Source organism: Anabrus simplex, chromosome 3 (genome assembly GCF_040414725.1).
Source record: "Anabrus simplex isolate iqAnaSimp1 chromosome 3, ASM4041472v1, whole genome shotgun sequence".
Lineage (NCBI taxonomy): Eukaryota > Metazoa > Arthropoda > Insecta > Orthoptera > Tettigoniidae > Anabrus > Anabrus simplex.
In genome coordinates this window covers 108,910,742-108,928,339 of record NC_090267.1, presented here as the reverse complement: position 1 = coordinate 108,928,339, position 17,598 = coordinate 108,910,742, and the positions used below count along the sequence as shown (strand labels likewise).

General features: G+C 38.3%; 1 protein-coding gene across 2 annotated transcripts in view; it reads right to left on the bottom strand.

Annotated features, from left to right (window-relative positions):
* The window catches only part of Ms (Myosuppressin), a 330,651-nt gene that overhangs the window by 63,230 nt on the left and 249,823 nt on the right, over nucleotides 1–17,598 (bottom strand). For both annotated transcript variants that reach the window (XM_067144182.2, XM_067144183.2), the window contains exon 2: nucleotides 14,080–14,270. In XM_067144182.2, the coding sequence (XP_067000283.1) occupies nucleotides 14,080–14,269 (190 nt within the window). In that variant the 5' untranslated portion in view covers nucleotide 14,270. The remainder of the gene's footprint in view (nucleotides 1–14,079; nucleotides 14,271–17,598) is intronic.

Sequence of the window (17,598 nt, the reverse complement as noted above, 5' to 3'; positions counted from 1 at the left end):
CCACCTGACTGAGCCAGGATCAAACCTGCCAAGTTGGGGTCAGAAGGCCAGCGCTGTACCGACCAAGCTACTCCGCCCGGCACAATTTTATTTCAAGAAGTAAATTACAAGTAGACTTTGTGGAAAAAGTAACGATACAGGTATTTTGTAAACGTTATCGTTACAAGTAATCCGATTACTTTTACCCAGTTACTTCCCAACTAGGAAATTGATAACATTTTGTGTGCAATTCTTCCTTAAAAGATTATGACATGTGAATGACCTATAATGTTCTTTAGAAATCGCCGATGATCATTTTGAAATATCTGACGTTTTAAAACGTATTCAGTGTTGTGAATTTAAACTGTTCATTGATCATATTCGCCAGATTAAATGATTAGCTATAGTATTAAAAGTGACGTTTAACTATATTTTAAATGTTAAGAAAAAGAGTCATTAATAATAATCACAATAATATATTATTATTATTATTATTATTATTATTATTATTATTATTATTATTATTATTATTATTATTTTGATTCGTTGTGCCCAGCTGTGGAGCGCGTTTGAACTTATTTTGCACAATGTTTCTTCTTCTTTTCTTCCCAATATCTCTTCATTTGTTCACTGTGTTCCTTTCTGCGTGTTTCTGTCCAGCCTGTATTTTTTCTTGTTGGTTTCTCTGCAAATTTATGTTTGTTTACTAAGCTTCTAAATTTCATTCTATCTTGAATGGTTTCGTCCTCGATACCCATTTCTTGTAGATCTTCATGTATTTCTGCTAACCAATTGTTGCGGATTTTCAGGGTTAGAGCTAGATTTAGAATTTTCTTTGTCAGCCTGTTGTTATCCATTCTGTGTAGGTGTCCGTAGAATTTTAGTCGTCTCTTTCTGATGGTATCTGTGATTTTTTCTGTGAATTGAAAAATTTCGTGTGGTTTCTTTTTCATCCAAATTCCATTTTCGAACTTTGGTCCTAGGATTTTTCTGAGAATTTTCCTCTCTTGTTTCTCAATGCTTTTCATTTGTGACCTGCCGCCAATGATCAGTGTTTCAGATGCATAAAGTGCCTCTGGTTTGATGACTGTATTGTAGTGTCGTAATTTTGCATTTTTTGATATACATCTTTTGTTGTATCTGTTCCATGTGATTTTGTAAGCCCTTTGCAGTTTAGCAGTTCTTTCTTTGTTAGCTTCCTGATTTAACCCTGCTGGCTGAATAATTTCACCTAGATACTTGAATTTGTCTACTTGGGAAATTATTCCACAATTGGTGATTAATGGCTGATTGTCGAATCTTGATTTAGTTCCTTCCATAAACTGCGTCTTTTCAAATGAAATTTGAAGTCCGGTTTTTGCGGCTATTTCATTCAATTTTTCTATGGATTGGATTGCTTCTTGTCTGTTGTTCGAAAGGATCGCAAGGTCATCTGCGAAAGCTAAGCAGTCAAGGTGAATTTTGTCTTTAAGAAGTCTGCCAATGTTTATACCTTTAGTTTCTTTTCTCCATTCACGAATCACTTTTTCCAAAACTAAATTGAATAGTAGTGGGGATAGTCCATCTCCCTGTCGCTAATTCAAATATTGCGCCAGTTGAAACTCCTCTACAGGAGAAAGCCTGAACTTTAACAAACTGAATTAACTCAACGGTTTTTCGGAAGATGTCACTACTGTAAATTTGGTAATTTTGAAGTGTTCTGAACTGTGTCTATTTCGATTTGTGTTTGTTTGCTCCGTATCAAGAAGTTGGGACATTCTCTAACAGATGTCTCTACCAAAAACTATGATAACGCACTCTGGTGTAAAGGAATGGATTCTCCTGAAGAAATATGGTATTTTTAAGTTTTGTTTTTACTAAATTTTGTTCTGTGGTTTGTGGGTTGGCAATATAAATCCTTTCTTTCCACCTGTTTTGAATGTAACCAATCAGGAATTTATGTAATTAATTTTCCACCAATAAGGTGTTTCTTCCTCGTCTTGTGTATTAGTTTTTGCTGTTATCCAATAAAAACGACAGGGTGTGTCTACTCATTCCTGAAAGGTCTCGAATGTTCCACGAGGGTATAAAAACTGCTGATTTTCTTGTCTCGGTGCCACTTCAGTAACATCTTTCTTAGTGTGTGAATATGTAGCAGGGGGCAGGAAGCGCCTCTTTCTTCAAGCAGCAGTTCATCTACAAGGTAATGGCCTGTTAACATCTTCATTTCTTGCTAGCTCAGCAGTTTAACTCTCGGGGAGGGTTCGAAACCTTTAGTATGTAACCTACCTTTTTAAAATGTAAATTCTTTTCTGTCTATCTATAAATTACAAATCTGTAAAGCGAGGATAGAGAGTGCTTCACCCTCTCGAACTCCCCTTCATTTTGGAAAAAGGAGGTGACTACGTTTTCATAACCGTACGGAAGATCTTGGGCAACAGATGGGTTGACGGGCATGTTCGCCTGAAATCCAATAAACAATTATACAGCAAGATGGAACCAAAAAGAACAACAATTAGAAAGATAAGATTGCTGTTTTATGGGCACATCTTCCGTATGCATAATGACCGGGTCGCAAAGAAAATCTGGAATATTCCCAAACCAAAGACATCTAAGTTGAGAGGGTTCCAATAGTGTGAGAAAGTTCTATGATAGGTGGCCATTACGAAGGATAAAATCAATGTCAAGGTTTCAGAAGGATGGTGAAAAGCAATCAGGGTTTTATTGTAGAGACAGAACACAGAACACGGGAGGCCCTTTACTAGAGGAGCGGAAGAAAGCGCTGATCGATGGACTCAAGAGATACTGGCAGGATATCAAAGCCGTCAGACGAACAAAACACACTGAAAATGAGATGGGTTGTTAACCCACAGTCCATTTAGGCCCAATTCGAAAAACAAAAAAATTAATGCGGGGTTATTTCAGCCTCATAAATGCAAAAACGTAACCTGTTAAAGAAAGTGCAGAAGAGCAATCGAGGTTGCCGTCAAGCTGACCACGTGACATTCTAGGCCAGGTGGCTGAGCAAAAGTCATCTTGGGTCCTAAGCATTTATTACATATATTTATCACAAGTTTGTTTGTTCGTTCATTTGTTTGTTTGTTTGTTTGCAGCAAGTTGAATTTTCTCCAACGCTAGATGACTTTTGCCAGGTCTTAGGACTTCATGATATGTCCTTCTGTTCTGCTTAACAATATTTTGAAGACCACCAGTCTATTAAAGGAGGGAACTTTCAGTAATGTTAACCAGATATAACAATTCATCAGCCATTGCTACGAAACTTTCAAATGTTAAACAAAAACAATAGGGAGTCTTCTAGATATAATGAAGAGCACTGAAAATCAGTCGAAGAAACTTCGCGGATCCCGTACAATTTGGACTACAGTATAGGGTCTACTGTTTTCCTGGATGGATAAACCACTAACGATGACAGATAAATTCAAATAAATGACATCCGTCGTCATTACTGATGCCACGTCATATGCTGATGTTAGATCTCGTCGATTGGATGAAATGGCATGTGCTGAGTGGAATTTTGTGCTACAGACAGATGTTTAAATTGAAGAGGGAGGTGTGCGTTGTGTCACTATTCAATATTTCTTATCTTCCCCCAATTTGCAGTCATACAGAAGTCTCTACAATAAGAACTCTCTAAAGGCACGGAAATACAAAAACTGTTGCCAACTAAGTCAGAAAGAAAAAAGTATCAGCCTCCATCAGGACTTCACCCATTCTAACCAACTGGTAAGAAAATACAGCGCGCTTAATTGTACTAAATGGAAAGATGCGCTGAAGATGATATGAAATAATGTAGATGCACGAGAGAAACGAAGCATGGTCATCAACTGCATGTGACCGTGATGCGAATGATGCAATGGTCTGCTGCTTGCATCACTTTGAAGGATCGGCCCCGAAATGAACATCTGCGATGAACCTCAATCAGCGAGAAACTTCAAGAGAAGTAGTTTCTCTGGTAACGCCATATGAAGGGGTAACATGAATCCTTCCTCGTACATCGTTCCTTCGACATCGAGTAACCGAGCAGAGGAAGAGAAAAATAATGGTGACCTGGAATATATTAAATCCGCTTCACCGTAGGAAGGGGTACAAAAAAAATCTGGTAAAGAAAGAGATGTCTACAGTATTAGCACGTGCTTGCTTACCTCAAATAAATTTAGAAGTTAATAATTGAAAGGCACAGATATGGCCAGGAAAATAATAATAATAATAATAATAATAATAATAATAATAATAATAATAATAATAATAATAATAATAATAATAATAATAATAATAATAATAATAATAATAGCAAAAATAGAAATAAGAATCACAGCAGTAGATACTGTCGAATAATAAATCTACTTTTTCTCTGACTTTTCTTATCCATAATCACTATACGATACGTGAGAAATCTGTATTTCTTTACTGGAATAATGTATTCCTTAATTCATTTGAAAAGAACTCAATATTTCTGCAACCTGGAGCCAGAACGATTTCAAGTCTCCTGCGTGAACGAACGATTATCTCCTTACAAATTGAGATTTGAATGGAACTAGATATTAATTTGTGAAAATCCTTGAACTGTGAACTAATTTTGTCACAAGAAATGCTCTTCATGGATGAATAATACAGCTGTAAAGAAATCCTAATTAATGGGGTTTGGCCTGCGAACAGGCCTGACGAAGGTCTTTTTAGGTGACGCCGTTCTAAGGATGACAACGGCACGTACATTCAGACCCCGAGCCATCGGAATTGACCAATGAGGGTTAAAATCCCCGACCCAACCGGGAATCGAACCCACGACCCTCTGGACAAGAGGCCAGCATGCTAACAATTTAGCCACGAAACCGGTATAGAAATTAACAATGCAGGTAATCTAGCAATAAATACCGAGACGTTTTAATTCTAGGAAATCCAATAATATATATTTAACATAGATAATGAATATTTTTCTTTCTTTATTTCGTTCTTTCCTTCTTTTTTTTTTTCTTTTTTTTTTCTTTCTTAATACGTTTACAGTCCAGGGATGTTTCTCCTTCCGTCTCAGCGAGGGATTCTACCTCTACCGCCTCAAGGGCATTGTCCTGGAGCTTGATACTCTAGGTCGGCGGGATATAACTGGAAAGGAGGACCAGTGCCTCACCCAGACGGCCTCACCTGCTATGCTGAGCAGGGGCCTTGTGGGGGAAGGGAAAGATTGGAAAGGATAGACAAGGAAGTTGGAAGGAACCGGCCGTAGCCTTAAGTTAGGTACCATCGGTATTTGCATGGAGGAGAAGTGGAAAACCACGGAAAACCATTTCGAGAATGGCTGACGTGGGAATCGAAACCTCCTCTACTCAGTTGACATCCCGACGTTGAATAGACCCCGTTCCAGCCCTCCGGTCTTACCATTTTTCAAATTTCATGGCAGATCAGGGAATCGAACCCCGTCCTCCGGTGATGGAAGCCAATCATACCAACCAGAACTTCACAGAGGCGGACAATGAATAGTTTAGCATGGAAACACTGCAGTAAGTTCTAGGGTTTAGTCTGAATTTAGGATACAGTTACGCCACAGGTGTTCTCTTGGAATATATTCAGACTTGTGCCTTGTATTCCATATATAATAGGTGATGGGTATCACTGGGTTTTTTGACCTCTGAACAACGTAACCATCGAATATTTACTGTCCATTTAAACTTTGACTGTTATTACTGTTAAATTGGAATAACGACTATCATTCTTCTTCTCCTTCTCCTTCTTCTTAACATCATCGAATTCGTACTTCTGTACAGTTACCTTTAACTTATGTGTCAATTTTTAAAATTATTCCCTAGTTACTTTAATTGTATCAGTTTCATGTAGTCTTTAACCTTGGTTTAGTGTAAGAGAAGGCTTTATAGCCTTAACTACGACAAGCAAAAGGTAAATAAATAAATAAATAAATAAATAAATAAATAAATAAATAAATAAATAAATAAATAAATAAATAAATAAATAAATATGTAAATTACCTTGCTTAACCACATATTTCTCTATCATTAAAATACAATTTCCTCACAAACACCAACTATAAAACCAATCCCCATGGCGCAACAGCCCCGAAAGGCCATGGCCTACCAAGTAACCGCTACTCAGCCCGAAGGCCTGCGGATTACGAGATGTCGTGTGGTCAGCACGAAGAATCCTTTCGGCCGTTATTCTTCGCTTTCTTGACCGGAGCCACCATCTCACCGTCAGATAGCTCCTGACCTCGAACCAGTCCCCAAATCCCGGTAAAACTCCCTGACTTGGGCAGGAATCGAACCCGGGGCCTTCGAGTAAGAGGTAGTCACACTACCCCTACACCGCAAGGCCGGCCCCAAACACGAAATACAGTACTAAAAATTGACTTTCAAAGTTTTAGATCGTGTTCAGTATATACTGAAGGATGTTAAATACAGAACAAAAATGGCCAACCGGTCACCAGTGGTGTCTTAGCTATTATTAAAGCATCTAAGCTGTAGGTCTGGCACTAACGCCATCACATTGTAGCGTGTATGTAGTGAACACGACCTAATATGTTGAAAGCCTATTTCGAGTAAATATTCGCCAACTATAGTTGTTCTACATCCTCCATATCTCGAGATATGTCACCGCGGAATTTATCCATTTTTACCTAGTGGAAAGAATTTTGAAAGTAATCCATCAATCATCAATCGATCACCGATGATCTGCGTTTAGGGTAGTTGCCGAGGTGGAAGATTCCACATCAGTAAGTTAGCTTTTCCTAAAAAATTTCAAATAACTTGGAAATTTATGAAACATTCCCCTTGATAATTTATTCCAATCCCTTACTCCTAGTTCTATAAATTAATATTTGCCCCGATTTTTATTCTTAGATTCCAACTTTATTTTCATATTTTCAAGTTACTTAAAGCTCCGCTCTAGACTATTCGTCTACTTATGTCATTCCACGCCAACTCTCCACTGACAGCTTGAAACATACCGCATGCCTTACTCTCAAGTCTTACCAGCCCAAAGTTTGGACAGTTCCTTACCCATGCCATTTATATACATAAGAAAACATAAAGGTCCAATAATACTGTCCTGCGGGACCACACTCTTAATAATTACAGGACCATATAAAGCTTCATCAACTATCTGAGTTCTATTTTCTAGAAATACAGCGAAGGGATCAAGATTAGGGCTGAGTTAAATGAAGAATCTACTCAGTAACCGAAACTTAGACCAGTATATTACGATGCGAATGGTCAAGAGATACTCTTTCCCACACTCGAATCACGGATAAGGCTTTCTGCGGATGATATTATAATCTATACAGTTATAAATGAGTTGCAAGACTGCAGGGAGACTTAAACAATGATGTGAGATATTCTTTCTAATGTTTTTGGCTAGTAGTTTAACGTCGAACAACTTACTGGCCACGGAGGGATAGAAATGGGCTAGGATTGGGATGGCTACGACCATGGTCTTAATTGAGATACATTCTCAACATTTTCCTGCTGTGAAAATAGGTGACCAAGGAGAACCATCTGCTGGGCTGCTAAAATTGTGGTTGCACCTGTAATCTCGCGCGATACGTAACATCCTTCGATAATCCAAACATCAAACGCTTCCTGTTTCTCGCACAAAACCAGGCTTTAAATCCAGCCTTTCATTCCACGTAGCAGTGCGAGATGGACAGCAGACAATGGCATGAACGTAAAAAGGATGAAAAGTCAAGTTGTAAGTTTCGCTAAAAGGAAAAGTCCTCTTAGTTATAATTATTATGTTAAAAGAAACTCGTATTCTCATCCCGAGGTGGTGCAGATCTTTTCAGGTCAGCTGCATGTACCATTTCAACCACATACCAGCACTCCTGCCATTCTTAAATTACTGGCAGTACCAGGAATCGAACCCGGACCCCGAGGATGGCACCTAATAACAATAACCGTTACGCTATGGAGGCGGACATTATTATGGTTATGGGGTGATAGTACCTCATGGGGATCACTGTAAGTACCCAGGTCTTAATATAAGGTATGATCTTCATTGGAGAAATCATATTAACGAGGTTTCTAAGAAAGTTTACAGATCTCTTCACATGGTTATGAGAGTATTTAGGGATTGTAGTAAGGATGTAAAGGAGGGGAAGTATAAGTCTCTGCTAAGACCGCAGTTAGAGCATTGCTCCAGTGTATCGATACCCTCACCAGGACGACTTGGTACGAGAACTGGAAAGAATTCAAAGGAAAGCAGCACGATTTCTTCTGGATGATTTCCGACGAAGGATAACTTTAATTTTATTGGCTTTACGTCCCACTAACTACTTCTTTTGACGGTTTTCTGAGACGCCGAGGTGCCGGGGTGTTGTCCCGCACGAGTTACTTTACTTGCCAAGTAAATCTACCGACACGAGGCTGACGTATTTAAGCACCTTCAAATACTACCGGACTGAGACAGGTTCGAACCTACCAAGTTAGAGTCAGAAGGCCAGCGCCTCAACCGTCTGAGCCACTCAGCCCACCTGCGACAATGGAGTAGTGTTACCAAAATGTTACAAGCAGAAAAATGGATCACTATCGAGCTGATGGGTAGGTTACGTAAAAGACAGAAATACTGATATTTCTGACTTAGTTGATATCAGATTTTATATTCTCGTGCATTGAAAGATTTCTTGTTGAAGAGACTTTCTTGTGACTGCAAACTGGTGGGAAGGTAGTGACACAAAGCATTTTACGTCTTTTTCTAGCAGATTTATCTTTGCTTTGACGTGCTCATTGGCTGCTGCGCATCGTATATTGCTACTGTCGTTCTTCTACAGACTACTTGGCACTTTCCTCTGATGATTTGAAAAATTAAGCAGTGTATAGGATTGTATCTGGTTTTTATGCTAGTGATAACACAATCTCTTGTAAGGTACGCTTAATCATTCTGTCGACGTCACTGAGAAATCGTCAAAAAATATTCTCAGGAGGAGTAGATTACAGTGGGGCCAGCTAATGAATTCAAGACGATGATATTCTGATTTGGGTGAAGCCACAGAGATGAAGCCAGAGATTCCTGTTTCTCCTCCAGTTATTTTATTAATGTCTTGGGCTCCAATATGATAGTGTCTGCGAACTTGACGCTCAGATACTTGATGCATTTCGAACCAAAAATGATCCTCACGCCTGTAGCGTTCATTAGGTTATGCTCAATTTCTCCCCCACTTAAACTACTATTTACTGATTATGACTGCGTCTGATTTGTTAAAGCCTAGTTCCTCAAATATTTTAATAACAAATTCTGCAAGTTCCAAAGTCATTGGACATCATGAGTTACAATTATATGTTGAGATTTCCCACCTAATCAATACTTCATTTCTTTAAATGTACGTATTCACACTAAAATACATCTCATAGAGATCATCTTCTGTTGAAGAACATTAACAAGAACACGAACATTAAAAAGATAAAATAACACATACACCAATTTAATACATTACTTATTCTAAGACAACGTACAACTTTTTATATTAATGATAAAATGTGTGTGATGACATATTAAAATAGTAATGTTTCAGTTCCCTTCACTTGCATTGTTCTTTTATTTTATTTTTTAAAATAATACATCCTCTTCCACTTTGACATGAGTCAGTTGTAAATGGCTAACCCAGTTTTGTCGTAGTGTGAATAAAATTGGTTGAAACATGTCCATTTCGAAATAAATGTGCCTTAGTTCGTAGCAGGGTCTAGTGTCTTGTTAGTACATTAATATTAATATTCAACCCATGACCTTTGAGTCATAAGGAGCCAGAGTCCTAAATTCATTACATGAGGCACCAAATAATTTCAGCGCGCCAGGTCTTGAGGAGCCCTAGTTACATTTTTATTTCTGACCAGAGGCGACACGTGGAGAACAGGTGGGATAATTCTCAATCTCACGCAACAGAAATTACGTCACCCACAAGTGTTTAATGTGCAGGGATACAAAGTAATTTGGCGCGGGATTATTTTTGCTGAAATTTTGTTCTAAGAAGAATTGGCGACGAAACCGCCGTGGTAAAAGTCAAGAGGTCGTAAATGAAACAATTTGGTCGTTAGTGGTAAAGAATTTAGGCCATAAGTGTCCCATGAAGTAAAATTGCCGAAAGGACGCGCCTGTTTGTTTAAACTCTGTTACGTCGACCAAAATAGAGTGCCTAGCTTATGAGTTAATTTAAAGACTCAAATTTATTAAGGGAAACCTTTAATTCTTATCATCAGCGCCGCTGCTAAACAATTATATGTTATTTCAGAATCAGCCATAATTATATTTTCTATAAGGAAAAACTGTGTTAGTAAACTTTTGGCGGTAAACGCAGATGACATGGGAGTGGGAAAAAAATATAAAACCAGCCCGCGGCATTTGCAATCGCCCATTGTGTCCAGTGAATTTGAGGCGACTCCACGCATTTCAGAATAACATTGCAAAGTTATTGGAAAGACCAAGTCTCAAAAGGGAAGATGGCTATAACATCATCTCCAAATGGAGATAGGTTAGAAGGTAAATCGATGGTATTCCAAAATCTGGAGTCATCATCCAGATTCAGATTCAGGCAAAAGACGGTCATTCTAATGCCGAAATCCTACAGTTGAATCTGAAAATATTATTGTGGTAACATAACGTATTGCGTGTGCGGATCGGTGGTTTGACAAACGTGTTCGGTCCGTGCAAGGAAGAAACGTGTGAAGGGCATTTATATTTTTAATATGTCATTATTTTCAGATGAATGATATAATATAAGCTATAGAACATTGTACCTAGGAGAGGAATCCTGCAGAAAGGAAGAGTATGTTTCGTAAAGCCACTATCTGTTGGGATTGCTAGATAAAAGATTGAGAGAGGCTGCTGGGCCTGTAAGGATTCAAGGCCACGTACGACTTTGAAGTAAGTAAGCTACCCTTTGTAAAGTGAGTTTGTTTATTTCATTATGTCACCATTTTATGTGTGTATCTGAGACGAACTTTGCTCACCCTTTTTATTTCGTGAGAATGCCAGAAGATACGACGAAATGTCATTTTCTGTTTCTTGGATAATCGGTAGAGCCACGAAACTAGCGTGTGAAATGCTGTACAGTAATAGATTTGATGGTTTCAAAACGAATATAATGTGTAGAACGGAGTAACACTTCTATACGTTTACTCATATTTTTGTTGTTTGCCCAAGTTAAGAGATTAATTTATCACGAAATTTTGTTCAGTGTAAAAATGCAATCCTCGTAAGTATAAACCATGGTTTACCAGTTAGAGCGGTCGCGCAGAGAACGTGCCGTAATGTGATCAGGAGCTGTAGAATTCGTCGAGGAATGTACGAGGCGAAACTGGCGTGTGATTTGTGGAAGGGAAGTGTTATTTCAAAGGTCTAATAAAATATGTGTAGAATTGATGAGGAGAAAATAACGGTACAAAGTGTATAAGTCAAATTGTGAGTTTCGGTTTTAAAATATTTTCTTGTCAGACTCAGATATGTGAGGAGAAATGGTTAGTTTGTCACTGATTGTTTTATGTAACAACATAGTGGAGAGATATTCCGTATTATTGTCATGTAGACAATTTCAGGTAGCGAGTGGTTCAAGTCTTGCAGAGTTAAGAGGAAATATGGCTCAGATGGTTGAAATCCTGTAGTGTTGAAGAAATATGTGCTGCCGGGATTTTTTATTGTAGGGAACCCGAGGATTCATTTGCGTATTTTAATGATATGGGAATGGGGTCATTCCAGAGTTAGGATCCCATGTGAAACCGTGGTGGCTAGGAACATTTCAAGTGACGTTTTAAATAAAATCGTTTCCCATATTCTGTGATGGTTAAGTATTGTCTTTCACGCCAGTTGTCAACGAGGCGAGATTTCATTTTTGATACAGTTAGAAGAGTTAACGTGTTTGCTTTCATAGAAGTCATGAGAGAAGGGTCTTCCTTCCAGGTTGTAAACTATCTGTTTCGGCGAGCTAGCCAACTCATTTGTCAGTAAGGAATTGTAACTGAGATTTTTTGTCATTTATAATAAATGTTTGGAAATAGATTTCATTACTTAAGAAGAGAATCGTTTGGTAGAGAACTTGAGATTTATTATAGGTGCGACGGAAATGATACGATGTTGTGTTATGTTGTAAATAACCATTCCAGGGGTGTCAAAATTTGAGAATCTATAGTAATGTTGCTTCGTGTTATTGAGGATTGTCCAAGGTCCTGCGATTATTTTATATGAATGTCACGATAGCTTGTCAATCCATAGGGTTCGTGATGGATGAGGTGTTTTTGTCGTTGGTTTTCAAGGCACTAGTGTAGGTTCGTGTGGTATGAGGTCATGCCTGTGGAGCACATGGGGGTTCAGTAGCTTGGGTGAGGTGCATTCCAACACGAATCTCATCAGCATGAACTCATACCAGAAGGAGGTACTGGAATTAGTCCAAGGGATAACCGTAGACGTTGTGTGAAAATGTATGCAGATTATAGCATTTAAGGTTAGGATTATCCAAGCTAGTTTCTTAATAATTATTAGTGTTATAACGTAAAATTGTTGAGTGACATCATGAAATAAACAAATGGTACCGGTAGTTATGACCATGTCTTTCGTGTTCCAGCTCCGAAACAAGAAAGCTATGTGAATAAACAATAAATTAAATGTGTTCTTTTAGAGGAATGTTTCTGGTAAACATGTCCAAGTGATAACGTAAATTTAATTGAAACAGTCAGGGAGTTTAAAGAAATCACTTCGTCCAGGATAGATAAATTTGTGGTTAAACACAATTATGAGATGACTTCATTTATTAATTTATTAAATCCAGTGAAACCGTATTTTGAGAATTAGCTTAAAACCAAGTTGACTAACTTGAAACTGTATTCTGTAAATCTTAGTTTTATTTGCTGGGAAAATTCAATTTATTAACGTACCGATTAAGGGGACAGGTCCGATAGCAAGGGACGTGACTGATACATGTGTTGTGAGCGTTTGTTGTTGTTGTTGTTGTTCTTGTATTTTTTTATTTTGATTAATTGAGCACGAGGTGAGCTGGGGAATTTACTAACGTGTGCGCCTTGGTCATCAACTACTTTAACTTAACTGTGTTCAGCCTTCAGCCTAGAAATTTGGTTGGTTATGGGGTTATGGGGTTATCAACCTCGGTGACTTAGATTAGGGCCATCTGCCATTATAGCATCATTATTCTTGCGGTCATCGCCTATAATGACTTTATCGTAAATCACAGAGTGAGACGTCGGTCCATGACATAGTCGCAGTTCACATCGATTCAATGAAGGATCCATGCTGTACAACCACTGTGTGGCACAGACCGACTGGACCGTCTTAATTATACCATGAGTCCAGAGTTCGTGTTACGTTGGCTGGATTATCACGAATCATTATGGCGGTACATGCAGTCTCACATGGAAGCCGATCTTAGGGATCTCCAGATATGTTTTATTCTTAAATTAAGACGGTGGTTTCTAGTAAGGATGCCCCTCAAGCAATTGAGTTAAGGTCTCCAAAGCCAGTGTCTCTCATCATCGTTGTTATTAATTGTTTGTTCCTAATGGACAGGCACGAGTTCGTTGGTCAGCAGTTGTGAAATGTCACAAGTTTTCATATTTCTTTTCGAATTATCATTAAACCTATACATTTAAATAGAGTTTATTCATTTTAGACATTAGTTTTAAATTACTATAACGCATCCTTCTAAGGGCCTTAAAGGGTACAATATTAAACCTCATTCTATAATTTTCACTGTTATGCCATCAATATGGATCTGTAATAAAATTTACAACTCATGACATCATGTGTTATGCTATTTTTGTCTTAATAATTTGCTTTACGTCGCACCAACCTACATAGGCTTTATGGTGACGATGGGAGGAAAGAGCTAGGGGTGGAAAGTAATGGTCCATGCCCTTAATTAAGGTACAGCCCCAGAATTTTCCTGGTATGAAAATGGTAAAGCACGGGAAGCATTATTCAGGGCTGCCGATAGTGGGTTCGAACCCACTATCTCCCGAACGTAAGCTGATAGCTACCTTACTCAAACCACACGGCCACTTGCTCGGTGCTAAAATATATAATATAATTATAAAAATTCCTATAAGTATAATAATGCACATAATGTTGTTAAGGAATTCACAGAATCGCAATAATGTATACCTTTGTTATCATCCATGTAGACTTGCATTGCGTTGGAGAGCTTGTAAAGGGCAGCACACATCTCGCGGAGCCTTAGGGGTGCATCTTCAAGGTTGGCAGGACTGCAAGGTGGGAGTGCAAGGCTGCCACGTGGAGAACAGGCGAGCAGCAGAGAAAGGGCCGCGAAGAGAGCCAGGCATACACACTTCATGCTGAAACAAGAGGACGTCATATTAGTACCAACGTTCGTTGGACTGAAGGGCGGGAGTTCAAGGCTGCCAAGCCTTTGTACTCCCGAAGTAAGTTGTTCACACTGACTGGATAAATTGCTTCCTAGATGCCAACCAGGCTTTCTGGGAAAACACTAGAAAATAATGAAAGCTCAATAAAGACCCAGCGACTTAAAGAGAATTGCATTCAAATTTACTTGTATGTGTATGTTGGGTATTCAGCCCGAAGACTGGTTTGATCCTCCACAGCTCCGCCAACAGCTGCCATAGTTAGCCTTTATTTTATCGCCTGCTGGAAATAGCCAATCGGATCACTTCAGGTGCAAATTCAAATGGGTTTTACAATGATGTATTCCTAAATCTGTACAGGGCTTAAAACTGGCATGAGAGCAGAAATCGGAAAATAGAACTTCGCCAGGAAAGGTATTTGAATACAGATCTTCGAGCTGAGAGGATCACGCCAGAGTAAGTAGGCTACAGTGACATTGGTTGAAACCAAGGGTGTGTTTGTGTTTGATGCTGATTTCCCGACATGGCTCTTAAACCGCTCAAGGCTCATGATGGAAAACAATGTCAATAACAATTTAAATCTGAATGTTAGGAAAATTTTGTTTATATCATGTTTGAAGCACTGTTTTATCTGGTTGTGAGAGTTGGACTATCCTGTAGCAGGATGAAAGCAGAATATATGTCTTTGAAATGTGTATGCTGCAAGGAATAATAAAATGTACCTGAACCGATAAATTCGCTAAAAGGGTTGTCATGAGAAAAGCTAAAGTAGAGTAAAAGTCTCTAACTTCAATCATTTGAAAAGTCAAATAAGAAATTTTTCGAAAATCCCACGTACAGGAGCACTCTCGAAAAGAAGAAAATGGGAAGTTCTAGAGAGGAATTCGTTGAAGGACTCCTGAAAGGAATGGGTTGTGTACCTACTTCTAAAAGAAGCTTTTCTACTATCAACAGATCTTGCGACAATGCGCGCCATTAGTTGATTGGTGATTGTAATCGATATTTTGCTTAGCAATCAGGGCCCAATTCTATTTTTTGTCAAGATTTTGTACAACTTCCGCACTTTGTTAGTAGTCCGTAATGATAAAAGCGTTGTATACTTCAAATATGTCATTCATATTCTATAAAATTAATTGTTTTATATTTTTGTCTTCATTTCTCTGATTTCTCTGCATGATTTGTATACGTGTTCCTTTAGAATTATTTTATAGGCCTACATTATTTTAAGTAATATATTAAACAAAAAAGAAATAAATATTATTATTTCTGGATTAAAGCCACTTTATATTAAAGGGTCTTTAAAACAATAAAAGTCGACTAGTCAAGTTAATACAAAGTGCCTTTAATCCAGAAATAAAAATATTTATTTATTTATTTATTTATTTATTTATTTATTTATTTATTTATTTATTTATTTATTTATTTAATAAATGACCAAAACCATGAAACCCTACGTTCATTAATATATATTTTGTTTGTCATGTTTATTTCCCAAATAAGGTACATAAATGAATAAATATTTTAATATGGAGTTTATGATTGAGGTGAGTATTTTAGGACATCTTAGAGAATGTCGTTGAAGGACATAATTATATCAAGGCCTTTCTAAACTTTATCACACTGTCATACTGAAGAAGTCTTTCTGCTCATGTACGCTTCAACTTTAAATGCTACAGGGACATCATAATTATTTTAATCTTGTGAGCTGTATACAAACTCTTATACATGTATTCTGAACTATATCAATATGGCATTCATACCGGTGCACATTCAATTCTGAAGTTTCCTTTACCTTCATCACTAGCATGAAGCTCTATTTGCTCTTTTCGTTTCAAAGAGAGAGTTTTGGCCGGTAATTGGCTGCTGGCTGATATGTGTCTCATTATACCGTAACACCTCGTTTGTATCTGCTCGTTAACTGTAGCAGCACACAGACTCAAGAATTAGCTACCGGTACATCATACATTTATCCATACAATCGCATACAAAGCTTTCATTTCTCTGCCACTTCAGCAATATTCCCTTACATGGAAGTATACACGATATATGTACTAGACCTCTCTACTCTTCTGGTCTCTCACATTATCTGAACAGATGTAATGGTGGAACTTTGGTAATAAAGCGAGAAAGTTTGTAAATTTGTACGTGGAGGATAATGTCGGGAAACGATCGATTCCATCAAAATTTTCACCATTTCTTCCAAATACTAATTCTGACTTCAGTGTGGATGGAGCTGCAGGTACTGATCTAATGTGTGGTAAGTTCTCAGGCCGAAAGCTGGTTGATTCATCAACATAAGCTATCATAGATAGCCTAGGTTTCATTAAGGTTCTAGGAATGTGGGATTGAGGCTGTTTCCCATTTCTTTCCGCACCGAGCCAGAAAGTGTTATTACATATCGATCTGCCAAGCCCGTTGAAACGGACACACCAACCAGCCGTATGAGTAACAGTTTCACGCTGTTCACAGCAGGGACTGGCTGCATAAGGGGTAACCGAACTCAGTAGCTGAAGTCGCTTAAGTGCGGCCAGTATCCAGTATTCGGGAGACAGTAGGTTCGAACCCCACTGTCGGCAGCCCTGAAGATAATTTTCCGTGGTTTCCCATTTTCACACCAGGCAAATGCTGGGGCTGTACCTTAATTAAGGCCACGACCGCTTCCTTCTCATTCCTAGGCCTTTCCAGTCCCATCGTCGCCATAAGACCTATCTGTGTCGGTGCGACGTAAAGCAACTAGCATAAGGAGTGATGTTACTAGCATGTTGCATATTTCAGTCACTTTCATACTGTCAAAGTGAACTTTGAGACAGACGGGTCAATGACCTGTTCTAGCCCATCTATATAAATAAAATTGTAGGGGGTCCGCTGTCTGTAATTTCTTTTGTTTTGCCAATTTTTCAGATATTTATCCGTTTTAGGTCAACTCAAGACCGAATCGGTGGTTTTTACGTTTCGTGTCTGTTTGTTTGTCTGTTTGTCTGTTTGTCTGTTTGTCTGTCTGTTTGTTTGTCTGTTCCACCATCACGTCGAAACGGCTGGATAGATCTCAACCAAACTTCATATTTAGAGTAAACTCATCCCGGGGATGGTTTCGATATGCATATCATTTTAAAATCTTTCAATACTCGGGGGGTTTATAGGAAAACCAGAATGGTTTTTCCACCATCACGTTGAAACGGCTGGATAGATCTCAACTAAACTTCATATCTAGAGTATACTCATCTCGGGGAAGGTTTCGATATGCATATTATTTTAAAATCTTTGAATAGACCGGGGGTTTATAGGAAAACCAGAATGGTTT